Source organism: Condylura cristata, unplaced genomic scaffold, assembly GCF_000260355.1.
Source record: "Condylura cristata isolate star-nosed mole 26May11 unplaced genomic scaffold, ConCri1.0 scaffold00011, whole genome shotgun sequence".
NCBI classification, from domain to species: Eukaryota; Metazoa; Chordata; class Mammalia; order Eulipotyphla; family Talpidae; genus Condylura; species Condylura cristata.
In genome coordinates, this window is record NW_004567112.1 from 55,419,922 (window position 1) to 55,434,678 (window position 14,757).

Genomic DNA, 14,757 nt, shown 5'->3' on the forward strand with positions numbered 1-14,757 from the left:
TTTTTTTTTTCAAAGACGGTTTAAATAGATTCTGCTTGGGTGTATTTAATGTCTAATATTGGTTCTTTATAGCAATTTTCGTTTCTTTCCTAGAATCTAAAAATAGATAAAATTATTAGAAGCAATGCTTCTAATAGAGTGTGGAAAGTAAGTGATAGTAAATTTAAAGTGCTCACCACATAAGCAAGTGTTTAAGAATTATATCACTGGTAATGTCATATTGATACCAGCTACTTCCTGATTTAATGTAACCAAAGGACACATATTTTCTATGATATTCTTCCCCCAAATCCATCAGCTCGGTCAGATTGTGAGAAAACTATTACAAACTGAAGGAGACAAGATGAGTAAATGTAATATTTAATCCTATCTGGAGTTCTAGAACAGAAAAAAAGACAATGGTGAAATTGGTCAAATTCAGAAAAAGTATTTAGTGTTATCAATGGAATTACACCAATGTTAATTTCTTTTTTCCATATAAGGATAATTATTTCTATGTTCTGAATAACAGCTTCAACACTCAACTGCTCGTATTTTTCTGCCCAGTCAGTTTTTAGGTTTTTAAATAAATTTGTTATAGTAATATAAGATACTAGCATGAAGGGAAGCGGAATGGATATATTACACCAAAGTCTTTGCTGTCTTTGCAGCTCTCTTGTAAACCTAATCATTTCAAAATAAGAAAATGTTCTGGTCTTAATGACAAATTATTTTTTAAAAGAACACATAAGGATCCAATTCCTTATATAAATATATATATTTTGCTTTAATATCAACTAAATGGATAAAACAATAATTTTAACGTGTTTGTTATATTCCCTGCAAGTTTACTTGTGTTTTTCTTTCCTGTTTATCTAAGTTTGTTTTGCTCAGTTTTACTCTATTGTTGTCATATCCCAATTCTCATCCCTTCACTTTACTTCTATTTTATATCTCATAATAGCACTTTTTTTCCACTACTATCTTATATACCCCTATGATTTTACCTGCTCCCTTATTTGTAAGTTTTTATTTGTTAATGCATACATGCAAGAACTAGGGAGTAGGTCAGAAGTGTGTGAAAGAGGAGGTGAAGAGAATTCATTAGTTGTAATTTGATTATGAATATCTGAAGGAGATGAGCCCTAGTAATTTAATTCTGCCACCATCTTACTGGGCTCTTCAAGTTTACTTTTAATAAAGCAACTATTCAGGTGTGCATTTAATTTTAATTTATAACTGAATAAAACCTTGTAAAGCAATCTGTTTTCATAACAGAGTTCAGAATTTCCAGGTTCTATGACTTGCGCTAAGATGTAAAGTGAGGACAGTAGTAAGTTAGATGAGCTAAGGAATTGAAGGTTGGTTTACCTGTCAGGTTAACTAGAATTGAAGGATTTCCACTGCCCATGATTCATTATTGTTCCCTATAACTCCTATTATTTTTGCTTCAACCTCCCAGCTACTTTCTATGGATTGGGTGGGGGATGCTCCTACAATTTGAGTTTACTGATAGGGAACATTTTTTTATGCTTTTCTTTGTTCCATCTATGTTAATCACATAATAAATCACCATTTCCTTGTTTCTGCTTTCTGTGATAGGAGAACCTGGTAGCTTAAAAGATTGAGTAAATAAAATGAGTAGGCAGTGTTTTTGAGGTAGACTTAAGGTATAAAATTTTATTTTTGTTTTAGTACCATCCTTTCCTACAAGGTGAAAGAAAATAGAAACTTGAAAGCATAAAGCTGGTGGTCACCTTGAAGGAGAGAGACTTCAAACTTAATTGAACCCTGTTTTCAGGTCTCTATTAAATATTGTTGTATATTTAAGTTACATCTGCATTTAATTCATATTCTTTGATTTTTCAGGAACAGTTAAATAACCAGAAAATGGAAGAAGCCATACAACAGTATGAGAGAGTATGTAAAGGTCAGAAACATTTTCCTTTGAAAAATCTACAGTAATATAAGGGCAACATAAGACGTAATTTGATCAAAAGAGAAAAACATTGACTACAGGGTGTTAAGATGATTCACCAGAGACAGAGAGGGGAGCAGAACAGGCAGATGGATGAAGTACACTGCTGAGGGGAGTAGAGGGCAGGACGGAGGAGGTCTGTTGCGCCCTGTGGGTCACCTCCCTGGCCAGGAATCAAGCTGCTGGCTTCACAGTGCTGTGCTTTAACCTGTTGCTCCACCAGGGAGAGGCCAACATTGATTCTTAAATGAATAGCGTGGAAAAATAAAGCATTAAGAAATTTTTCAGTCAGATCATTGATAATAGGTAATGGCCAGTATTTTGTGGAAAAGTCATTGTTACATTGGTCACAATGAATAGAAGAAATTTCTAGACAAACTCATGATGAATATACTTACAGTAAAATATTTTTTTAAAAAACTATTCTTAAAATTTTAAAGACCATTTAATACTTAAAATTTAAATCATGTGCAGAATTACTTCTCCACTAAAATTTTGTTGATTTTTTTTTAGGTTGAAATATAAAATTTTTTGCAGGATATATACATATTTCTGCTTATGCAGATTTCTTTCCTCCCCATCACTTATGCCTTAATTTCTTTGTCAATTAACATATTAGAAAAAGGGATGAAACAACCAAATATTACTTATTTAGATGACTTAGACACTTGTGGTATTGACATGGTTTAATAACTTGAATTAAAATCTCTAGCTTTATAAAATTTTTAAAAATAAGATATAAAATATATGTTTTTAAAATATCTTTTTAAATTGTGTAACTTAGGGGTTTTAGTATATTCATATGATAAATAAAATGGTGTAGACCCTGTGGGGAAGTTTAATAGTTCCTCTAAGAGTTAAATAAATATAGTTAATTACCATGTAATCACTGTCTTAATTCCAGAGCTTTTTATCACACCAAAAAGAAAATCTGCACGCATTAGTAATCATCCCCAACCCCTGTCCCTGCTTTATTTAGCCTGTTTTAAACATTTCATATAAGTGAATTCCTGCATTTTATGGCCTTTGTGTTTAACGCCACTTAGCATGTTTTCAAGTTTCATTCATATTGTAGCATGTATCAGTACTTCATTCCTTTTTATGGCCAAATAATATTGCACTATAACTCATTTTACTTATGCATGATATTTGATATTTATACATTAAATATTTGAATGTGTTTGCTTTTTTACTTTTATGAATATTTATGTATATAACTTTTTGGGTGAACATTGGTTTTAATTCTCCTGAGGATGTGTAATTAGAAATGGAACCACTAGACAATTACATGGTAATTAACTATATTTATTTAACTCTTAGAGGAACTATTAAACTTCCCCACAGGGTCTACACCATTTTATTTCCCTATATGAATAAGGACTACAATTTTTCAAAAATTTTCCCAAAACTTGTTATTTTTCATTTTTAAAATTAATAGCCACCTATCAATATTTGCATTTCTTTGGGCTGCTGTAACAGAAGCAAAGTACCACAAGCTAAGTGGATTAAAATAATAGAAACTTACTCTGTTACTGTTCACAAAGTCTGAAATAACCGTGTTGATAGGGCCATGTGCCCTCTAAAGACTAGGAAAGAGTCTTCTTTGGTCTGTTTTAGTTTTATCTTCTAATGGTTTGTGGCACTTCTTTGTAACTAGAATCTGACTATCTTAACATCATGGCCTTCTCTCTCAGTGTACGCTTATAGCTGCTTATCCCTATATATCTCTGTCCAAATTTCCTTTTTGTTGTTGTTTTGTTTTGTCATAAGTTCCAAGTTCCTTTTAAAATATACATTTATTTTTTAACTAAGTACCATTATTTTACATTCTTGTTAATTGTTTGAGATTATAGGATTTTTCCCCTCAGGTATGGTCACCAGAGCCCTCCCATAACAAAAGCACAGACCTCCACAATAGTCCTTTGTGACCCCCACTTGTCACACCTCCCCTCCCAAATTTCCGTCTTTTAAGGACACCCTTCATGTTAGATTTAAGGCCTGTCCTTATCCAGTATGACCTTGGTTACAAATATAAAGGCCCTATTTCCAAATAAGGTCATATTAATAGTGGGCCTTAATTTGGGGGGAACATTGTTTCATGTTATGCCATTGTGGTTTTGATTTGTAATGCCCTAATGACTAGTATTAGTGAGCATCTTGATGTGCTGTTGGGCATTTGCATATTTATTTTGGAAAAATAATATATTCAAGTTCTTCGTGCACTTTTCATTTGGGTTATATCTTTATAATGAAGTTCTAAGAGTTTCTTATAAATGCTGGATACTAGACATTTTATCAGATAAATGATTTGCAGTGTTCTCTCCATTTGTGGGTTGATTGCACTTCCTATATTGTGTCCTTCGATGCATAAAAGTTTTCCTTTTTGATCAAGTCCAGCTTCCCTATTTTGTTTTAATTGCTTGTGCTTTACGTGTCATGGCTAAAAAATTGTTACCTAGTCCAGAATCATCTAGGTTTTCTTCCAAGTGTCTTGTGGTTTCAGTTCATATATTTAAGGCTTTGATTTTGAGTTAATGCATTTTCAGTGTAATTTTATATATTTTGTATATGGAGATTCAGTTGTCCCAGCACCATTTGTTAAGAAAACTGCCTTTCCTTCATTTTATTGTCTTTAACATCTTCATTTGAAATCGCCTGACCATTTACATAAAGGTTTTTTTCTGAATTCTCAACTCTGGTTTCATTGATTTGTGTTTTTTCTTATGCCAGTACTTCACTATATAGTTAACACAGGTTTAGAGTTTTAAAGACCCGAGTGTATGAATTCACCCATTTTTATTCTTCTTTTGAGAGTTTGTTTTGGCTCTCTTGGGTTCCTTACATCTCCACATGAATTTTATGGTCATTTTGTCCATTTCTGCCAAAAAAAAAAAAAATCAGCTGGAACTTTAATAGGAGTCATATTAAATCTGAGAATTCATTTGCAAAAAGTACCAATTTAACTATACTAGACAGACAATATCTCGTCATTTTTTTAGGTCTTCTTTAATTCTTGTTAATGAGTTTTGTTTTCTTGTTTTTATGTATAAGTATTGTCCATCTTTTGTTAATTTATTTCTAAGTATTTTATTCTTGGTAATACTATTGAAAATGGAATTCTTTCCTTAATACCACTTTTGAGTAGTTGATTGCTAGGGTATAGAAATACACTTTGATTTAACTATGTTGCTCTTCTATCCTGTAATTGTTTTGAACTAGTTTATATACTGTAATAAGATTGTATGTGGGAACACCCTGGTGGCCTAGGGCTTCAGTCTCAGGGCTATCACCACTGAGGCCTGAGTTCAGTCCGCAGCCAGGGAGCTAGCTAGATGTAGTCTTGCCTGCTACATCCTCCTCTGTTTCTGGTGAATCCTCTCACCCTCCCACACCTCTGGCCTGTACCCCAGCTCTTACATGCTTAAATAAATAAATAAATCTGTTTTTTTTTTTTTTAATATAGTTTATCTTTACATCATTTTGTGCATTTTCCCATCTCAGTGGTAATCCCCGTGGGCTTCCCATCACCAGATCACCCGTGTGCTATCACCATAGTCCAGTGCATTTCCCTACCCCCCACAAATAAATCTTTTTTTAAAAAAATCAGATTGAGGGCAAAACTTTTTTGTGTTTTTAGGTTAAAGTTTTAGTTTTGGTTCCAGAATATTAACACTGAAAAATTTTGCCCAATAATAATGTTTTTTTCTCTAAACCTAAAGATCTGTTTATTCATATTAATAATTTCTATTAAAATATTTCATTTTACCTGAATGGATTCCTTTTCCATATATCCATTCATTCTTGTGCCCATTCAAGCCATCCAACTGTGTGCATCACGTAATTACTTGATAGCATCAGATATTTAAGCACTGCTCTAGGTAGGAATGGAGGATAATAGCAGTGAACAAGTTTCTGCCTATATGGAACAAGTTTCTACCTATGTGGAACTCCTATTATAGTTAATTAAAGTATTTTATTTTTTAAAGATTTATTTATTTATGCATATAAAACTGGGGTACAGGCCAGAGATGCAGAGGAATCACCAGAGACAGAATAAGGAGCAGAACAGGCAGAACTGTGAAGTGTGCAAAGTGGGCGAAACAGAAGAGGTCTGCCACACCATGTGGATCACCTCCAGGGTTGAGCCTCAAACTTGAGCTGAGGCAGCTATAGCTAGCTTCACAGTGCTGTGCTTTTTAAACTGTTGCTCCACCAGGGAGGGCCCTAAAAGTGTATTTTAATTTTAGAATCACAAAAAAATGGAATATGGATGTTAAGAATGTTCTTCCTTAATTTTCAGATCTAAATGTTAAAGAGAAAATAATTGAAGACATGCGAATGACACTGGAAGAACAAGAACAAACCCAGGCAGAACAAGATCAAGTGCTGGAGGTTCAGTTAGAGGAAGCTGAAAGACTGGCCACCGGTAAAGTGGAACCAAAGTATCGAGATATTCTTATTTTCTTTTATTTTCCTACAATTCTTTACTTTTTAAAGTAGTTTAGTATTATAATTTAGTGTTTTGTTATTTGTCATTTTCCAGTGTGATGAAACTTGCTCCCAGCAGGTAAAACCATATTTCTTAAAGAAGGAATAGGACACTGTCATAATACCCAGGCAAAAACTTGGCGATATTCCGTAGACACTGAGGATGAGCTTTCAACAGCATTTCACCTCTGTCCATCTCTTAGTCTTATCTTACATGTTTATCTAAATAAGTACTCTGATTCCATCCTTCAGAATACTATGGTGAGGGATGTTTGAGAATTCCTTGAAGTTTCTTTTATAATTAAAATTGATATGCATTTATATAGTGTTACTCTAAATGCTATTCAGTGGTTTTTCTGGAAAGATCCTTAGAATTAGTTCCCTCTTCTGTAAAAATTTGGTAAGAATCTTAAAAATGAGTGTAGCTCTTAAAATGGTGTAATTTATATCTTAGTGTACCGGGCTGTGCCGATTCTTGTCGGCATCCTATGCCATATGCGCTACATACTATACTTTTGCATTTGCTTTTAAAACTAATTTTGTTTTTAAATCAGAATTGGAAAAATGGAAGGAAAAATGTAAAGATCTGGAAACCAAAAGTAAGCAAAGGTCAAACACAGAACTTGAGGATAATAAGGATGTCCTGTCTAAAAAGCTCAGTAAGCTTCAAGATGAGTTACAGGTATGATTTTATCTATTAATGTGTGTATGTATACATTATATTTCCAATAAGCAAAGAATTCAATAGGTATTTTATAATTAATTTAGATGTAGGTGAAACAGTAGCATGGAAATGTTAATATATGGATATAATTTTTCTGTACACATTGAAAGGATATGAGGAAGGAAATCCCATGCAAACTATTAGCTACCCAAAAAAAGCAATGGTTAAGTCTTTAATTTTATATTTAATCATGTGGTCATCTTTTGAAATTAAAGAAAATGTAATAATGATTTTTCTTTTCCATTGTGAAAATCTAAAAGGCTGGAAGATAATAAATACTCTGTTACTTATGAGATAATAAGTGGACTCTATGGAAATGTTCATATTAAGGAGCACTAGTGTGCTTTGCATTATTCTAAAATGATGTAATTGCATATCTTAGATCATATATTTTGTTAATCCTGGAATGGACTGCCATAGTTTAAACAGTACAGTGGTTTTGTAACTTCCAAACAGTGGAAGAGAACTATATTCTCTCCCAGCTGCTCCCCATGTTCTTTAATAAATATTTGTCCTGTTGCACATGATTCTATATTTGGCATCTTGTATGCCCAGAAATATTTTATTTTTGGAACAATGGAATTAGACATGACCACCCTAAACCAAACCAAGTTACTTTATCCTGGTATTAAAAAGACTTGGTTCTCTATAACTCTTTTACAAATTTTAATTATTAATTTCTTCTTAACAAAATTCACTGATGAAGAAAAGTCCATAAATGAACTTTAAAGACAAAATTAAGTTTATAAAGGAAATACTGTTTAGAAAAGCAAACAAGCACTGGTCTTGAAATAAACTCTTGGTCTTATCATTATATAAAGAAAAACACTTAGGTATTTTAAAAGGTGAAAAGTGATGGGTTGTATGAAAATATTATAACAAGGCTTATTTTTTCTCAAGCCTGTGATAATTACATTATTTATACATACAGGAATCTGAAGAGGTCTATAAAGCTGATAGAAAGAAGTGGTTTGAAGAAAAAATGATGCTTATCACTCAGGCAAAAGAAGCTGAAAATCTACGAAACAAAGAGATGAAAAAATATGTGGAAGACAGAGAGCGTTGTTTGAAGCAGCAAAATGAAGTGGTAACAATTACACTTTATCTTTGATGTACTTTACCTGCTTTTTTGATTTGTTTGCGTTACCCCTGAAATTTCTAGTCTCTACATGGTTGAGAAAAGAAAACTCTCTTAAGGCCATCTGTTTATTTGTAAGATGGACTTTTCTGTGCCAGTTTATTTTGATGTTTATTTATATTCTTATTTTAACTTATTTCATTCACCTAACAAATGGGAAATACCTATTTACATCTCAGTGTCTAGCTACAGAACTTAAAAATATTTTCCTTTTGACTGCCATATTACTATGATATTAGTAAAATTAATTCATATTTGAACTATAGATTCTACTAATATGCTGTATATTTTGCCTTATAAAGTGATTTTATTAGGAGTATTTTTTTCTCTACCTCCCTTCAGCAATTGTGCTTTTTTGTTTTTTGTTTTTTTACAAAAGTTTATTTTTACATCATTTTGTACTTTTTTTTTTTCCATCTTAATTGTAGTCCCCGCGGGTTTCCCATCACCAAGTCACCCGTGTGCCATCACCATAATCCCGTGCATTTCAGCAGCAATTGTTTTTTAAGTCAACTAAATAGTTTTAGTTCTACATTGACTAACTCTAGCTCTTACAGTGATTCTTTCCTAGCTTGGAAATCTTTGTTTTCAATAACTTGGCACTATCATTTTGTCATCTATTGGCATTTCCCCTTTTTTTCTTTAAAGATTTATTTATCCATGCACAAACAAGAACTGGGGTACAGGCCAGAAGTGTAGGGACATGAGAGGATTCAAGAGAGACAGAGTAGGGAACCGAACAGGCAGATGTACTGAAATACACTGCTGAAGGGAGCAGCAGGCAGGTCAAAAGAGGTCTGCTGTGATGTGGGTCACCTCCCTGAGTGGAAATCAAACTCATGCTGCAGTGACTGTGGACAGCTTCATAGTGCTGTACTTTAACCCACTGTGCTCCAGGAAGGGACCATTTCCTGTGTTAATGACAGAACTTTAATAATAACAGATAAACTTTACTAATAAGAGGCAAATATTAAAAACATATGTTAATTTTAAGTAAGTGTGACTTCCCACTGATTTTTAAATATATTTTAGTCTTTTTATTTTAATTACAGACAAATTGCAAAACTAATAGAGAGTTCCTATATATTACTATCTTACATAATAGTTTAGTGATCAGAATCAAGTTAATTCTACTATAGTACTGTTAGCTAAGTTATAGACCATATTAGAATTTCACCAGTTTCCTCACTAATGTCTCTTAGGCCCAGGATCCTAGTGTTGGATTGAGTTGTTTTGTTTCTTTAAAGTCTTGACTTCCTGTCATATGCCAAATCATAGAAGACTAATACTTGTCATTACTACAGTTCCAAAAGGATAATATCTTTCATTGGGTTTTGATACTAGATAAAACTCGTTTCTCCCACGTTTCTCTGCAATCATGCCCAAGATATGTATCTGCCTGTTATATGTAAGCAATAAATTGGTGATTTTTAAGCTTTTTGAATTCTAACCTATAGCACAGTAATTAAACAAATGTGTAACTCAGTAAATTATTGCAAAACTGATAGACTTAGTTACAGCACACTAGAGACCCCCCTTTCTCTACTTTTCCAGTGGCAATAAGTATTCTGTCATTGATATTTCAGTTTTGCCTGGTTTTTAATTTTATATAAATGGAAATATACAGGGCCTCGCTGGTGGTGCAAGGGGCTAAGACACAGCACTATGAAGCCATCCACAGCCACTGTACAATTCCAGCCAGGGAGCTGACCCACGTGGCACAGCTGACCTCTCCCAACCTGCCCACTGCTCCCCTCAGCAGTGCATTTCAGCAGATCTGCCTGTTCTGCTCCCTACTCTGTCTCTGGTGAATCCTCTCACAGCCCCCTCCCCCCATCACCCCACATCTCTCACCTATACCCCAGTTCCTTATGCATAAATAAATAAATCTTTTTTAAAAATGGAAATATACAGAATGCATTTGTCTGCACTTGGCCTCTTTCACTCAACATGTTCATGAGACTCATTCATGTTGTTGCATTGTTCAGTGTTATTTGAACATACCTAGTCAATTTATTTCAGTGTTGAAGATGTTTGAATTGCTTCCTATTTTGGGTGAATACTATCAACATTTGTATACATTTTTCTTTGTGTATGCGTGCATGCATTTCTGTTGTATAATAGCCAGCCACAGAATTGTGTTTGTAGAACCCTGGTAGAATGGCAGACTGATTTTCAAAATATTCGTACCTACTGCTACAATTAGTATTATAGTTGCTGTATATTCCCACAAGCATATAGTAGTATCAGTCATTTTTTATGGTTTTAGTGTCCTTTCTCTTGATTACTAATGAGGTTGAAAATGGTTTCATTCGCTTGCTGGTTCTGCCTGTATATGCCCCTTCTCTAATCCTTACCAGACTATCCATCTGTTTTTTGTTGACATATAAACATTCCTTACTTTATCTTCAGTGTATTCCAGGTAATTCTTTTTCTGCTGTTTTCTGGTTAGGAAATACTAACAGCACAGCTGAAGGAAAAAGACAGTAACCTTCAAAAGTGGCGAGAAGAACGGGATCAGCTGGTTGCAGCCTTAGAAATACAGTTGAAAACACTGATCTCCAGTAACATACAGAAAGACAATGAAATCGAGCAGTTAAAGAAGATTACATCGGAGGATTCTAAAGCAGTCAGTAGAATTTTATTCTTCCTATATCTCTTTATTACTGAATATAGTTATTTTTCACATTATTTAACTCTTAGAGGTTTAAAATAATGTAAGTTTTAATAGACCAGAGAGAAACTGAAGCTTCAAATCATCTTTGGATATTTCTCATGTATTTTGAGTTTTCCGAGTTTATTTACTAGTATTGCTTTGTCAGTGACTAAGAAATAGCTCTTTTTTTTCCTTTTCTTTTTTTTAAGATTTATTCATTTATGCATACAGAACTGGAGTACAGGCCATAGGTACGGGGCAGTGAGAGGATTCACCAGAGATAGAGACAGAGTGGGGAGCAGCACAGACAGATGTACTGAAACACACTGCTGAGGGGAGCAGCAGGTGGGTCAGGAGAGGTCTGCCACACCATGTGGGTCAGCTCCCTGGTGATGTGCTGCAGTAACTGTGGATACCTTCACAGTGCTGTTTACCCCCTTGCTCTACCAGGGAGGGCCCTCAGCTTCAACTTCTGGTGATAATTAAATCTATCTTAACTTTAGTGTACTACATAAAGATGCAAATAATTTTGATAGTAAACACAATGGTGTGGTATAGTATGTCATTCAGGGAATTACTTATGTAATATTAAGGCTCTGAATTCTGGGTGAAAAGAGAATTACATCTCACAGATAACTACTTCCCAGGTAAATTGAAATCAGAGAACATCTAAAGCTAGTCTTTCCAGAATAATTGATCTAGAGTTACAAGTCTGCTGATCTAAAGATCTTAGAGAACAGGAAAATAAATTGTGTGTCCAGAGTCAAAAGGTTTCATGGTTCTAACAAATTATGTCTGCTCAAAAAAGTATTAGCAGCATGTGATATAATAGGCACAGAATGCAAATTTATTAAGGCATGTTCTGCTGTCACTGTGATTTTGGGACTTTTGGGAAAAGTACTTAACATTTCTAAACTTTGTTTAAAACATATGTCTTCCCATGGGCCTCCCTGGTGGCCCTGGGTTTAAAGACAATGCTGTGAAGCTATTGCAAGCCACTGAGGCATGAGTTCAATCCCTCGCCAGGGAGCTAACCCACACATGGTACAGCAGACTTCTCTTATCTCTCCCACTGCTCCCCTCAGCAGTGTATTTCAGTAGATCCATCTGTCCTGTACTGTTGAATTCTCTGTTCAATTCTCTTACCTACCCACCCTCCTCATTCCCCTAACCCCCAGGCACCTCTGCCTCCACGCCAGTTCTTGTATGCATATATAAATTTTAAAGTCTTTAAACCATTTAGGTTTTCCTAATAGAATTGCAAAAATTAAAGTGTTTATAAAGCAATAAGCACAACCTTTGCCACAAGGAAGTCAATACACAATAGTTGCTTTCCCCATAATGAATCCCACCTATTTCATAATAATGGGTAGGTATCATGAGAGGTATATTTGACTTTTGATTTTGATCGTAGTGATAAGAAAAGGCCCATGTTTGCATTCATCAGGTTTAGAAATGTAGTTTGATATTTCTTTCTAAATCCCATAGCCATTAGGGCTTAGAAATAGAGCATATTCTATGACTGAGAAGTTCAAGCTATAATACAGTGTGGACTTTGGCAGTGTCATTTAACACTAAATCACTGTTTCCTCCCCTCAGAAGTAGAATTAATGACTTTTGCCATATCTAATTCAGAGAGCTGCAGTGAAAATAGAATGAAAGGATTTTTGTAAAACATCTTGGAAATTGAAAGTAATTCAACTTTTCTCATAACTCATAATCAAAAGAAGCTGGGGAGATGCTGGCCTTTCCTGAATTTCTGAGAAGAAAAAAGAGTTACATGGCAATCGAAGAAGTGTATAGTTATTCCCACTATTTTAATCCATCCAGTACTGATTTTATGTTCTTTAGATGAAGCGTTCTAATATTTTCAATTTTTTAAAGACATATTTATTTAAGTACATAAGAGCTGAGGTGTAGTCCAGAGATGCGGGGAGGTGAGAGGATTCACCAGGGACAGAGTGGGGAGCTATCGGGAAGATAGGAGAGGTCTGCTGTGCAATATGTGGGTCACCTTCCTGGTAGGAGATTAAACTCCTGCTGCATTGGCTGCAGATAGCTTCATAGTGCTGTGCTTTAACCTGTTGGTTGCACTACCAGAGAGGGCCCCAAAATATTTTCAAGTTACAATAACTTTTTTTTAATATTTCTGTCCTTCAGGAATCACAAACCATAGATCCCAAGCCCAGACATACCAGTTCAGTAGATCCTGACAGAGTTGAAATTGAACCTCAACCAAGTTTTGAAAGTTCCAGAAGTGAATTAGTGGTGGGTACTTTGTAACATACGTCACTTTTGAACCTTCTTTATCAATGACTGTTAGTTACTAAATAATATTTTCAAGTTTAATTTGTAGATTGTTGTAGGAACCTTGCTATGCAGTTGTCTGTATGTGTTCTTGACTGTAGGGAAAAAAGTTAAAAGCATCCAAGATGTGGTAAAATTCTTTGGGGAGATTAGATCCCTGAGTGATAATATCCTTTCCTATTGATAATGATTTCAAACAACAGCTTTGTTAATATAAACTAAATTGGTGAGCAAAAATATGAAATTTGACCAAAGATAAAATACAGTTAATTAAAATTAAAAATTCTATTAAGTAATGCTTTTCTGAAATTGTTTACCCAATTTGATAACTTTGTCACCAAATCTCAATAAGTTGTTGTGTTTCCTTAATTTGCAGTACTTTAAATAATGTAGAGCTTCTCTGAATGCACTTGAAGTAAATTAAAAATTCTGTGTTAAAGTACATTTATTACTGCATTTATTGGGAGTATCCATGTTGAGAACTTTGCTTATCATTGAGGATGAAAACATAAATAACATTTGATCACTGTCCTCAAAGAAGAGAAATCTGGATATCTAAGTGATTACATCTTTGACTTCCTTTTCTGGCTAAGTGTTATGAAGAGAAAGCTCCAGGGAACACTGACCAATGAGTATATATAAGGTTTGCCTGAGTGGTGGTAGACATAAACTGAAGAAAGAGGCACAGATCTTGAAGATGGGTAGACATTTACCAAGCAGGAGAGAAGGGCACTGTAATCTGGAAAAATAATGAGCCATTTCTTTTCTCTTGGTCTTTCCTTCATAGTTTTTGGTAGTGTTTCAGATAATTCATGTTAACATTAGGGACTAATAGAAATACTATTTGTAGGACAATTTGAAGTTGACCATGAGCAAGATGAATCACATGTAATAGAACATTTTTTCTCCTATAAATTTATATATAATGTCCTAATACCTCCTGATCCCAATTTCTTATTCAGAATACCAGCAATTGATGTATGTTCCACACCTTTGGTGAATCATATGATGCTATTTTATATACATTTTATTACTCTCATGAACTCATTGTGCTCTACAGAACTGAAATGATTCATTCACATAATTGATAGCTCTGGGAGCTTAGTTGTACCTATGTGTACCTAAGCCCAACGGCTTAGGCTTCTCACATTAAGAGGACTGGCTTCTGAGATTGGGAATTTTGAGGAGGAATGTCCTAAAATTTAGCTTTCCAAAAGGGCGGATTTCTTTTCTTAAAACTCAGAGGAATCATTCTATTGGTCTTTGAATCACATAAAAGATAACCCAGGCACAGGAAAAAGGAAAACGAGGCTCTGTGTCTCAGGAGGGATGAGTAGCAAATAATCTACAGCAGGCTTTAACCTGCAATAGCTAGGGGGATTATTAAAAATTCTAGATTTTTTCCTTAGAGATTTCTGCTTTAGTGGGTTTGTGTTTGGGTCTAAGAACCTTTTAAACAAATCCTCTAAATAATTCTTATATTCATA

At 34.3% G+C, this 14,757-nt stretch overlaps 1 protein-coding gene across 1 annotated transcript in view; it reads left to right on the top strand.

Annotated features, from left to right (window-relative positions):
• KIF20B (kinesin family member 20B) overlaps positions 1-14,757 on the top strand; it is a 60,413-nt gene that overhangs the window by 36,795 nt on the left and 8,861 nt on the right. The window contains exons 21-26 of the mRNA XM_012723475.1: positions 1,849-1,909; positions 6,258-6,383; positions 7,000-7,127; positions 8,101-8,256; positions 10,760-10,936; positions 13,124-13,231. Coding sequence (XP_012578929.1) covers positions 1,849-1,909; positions 6,258-6,383; positions 7,000-7,127; positions 8,101-8,256; positions 10,760-10,936; positions 13,124-13,231 — 756 coding nt within the window. The remainder of the gene's footprint in view (positions 1-1,848; positions 1,910-6,257; positions 6,384-6,999; positions 7,128-8,100; positions 8,257-10,759; positions 10,937-13,123; positions 13,232-14,757) is intronic.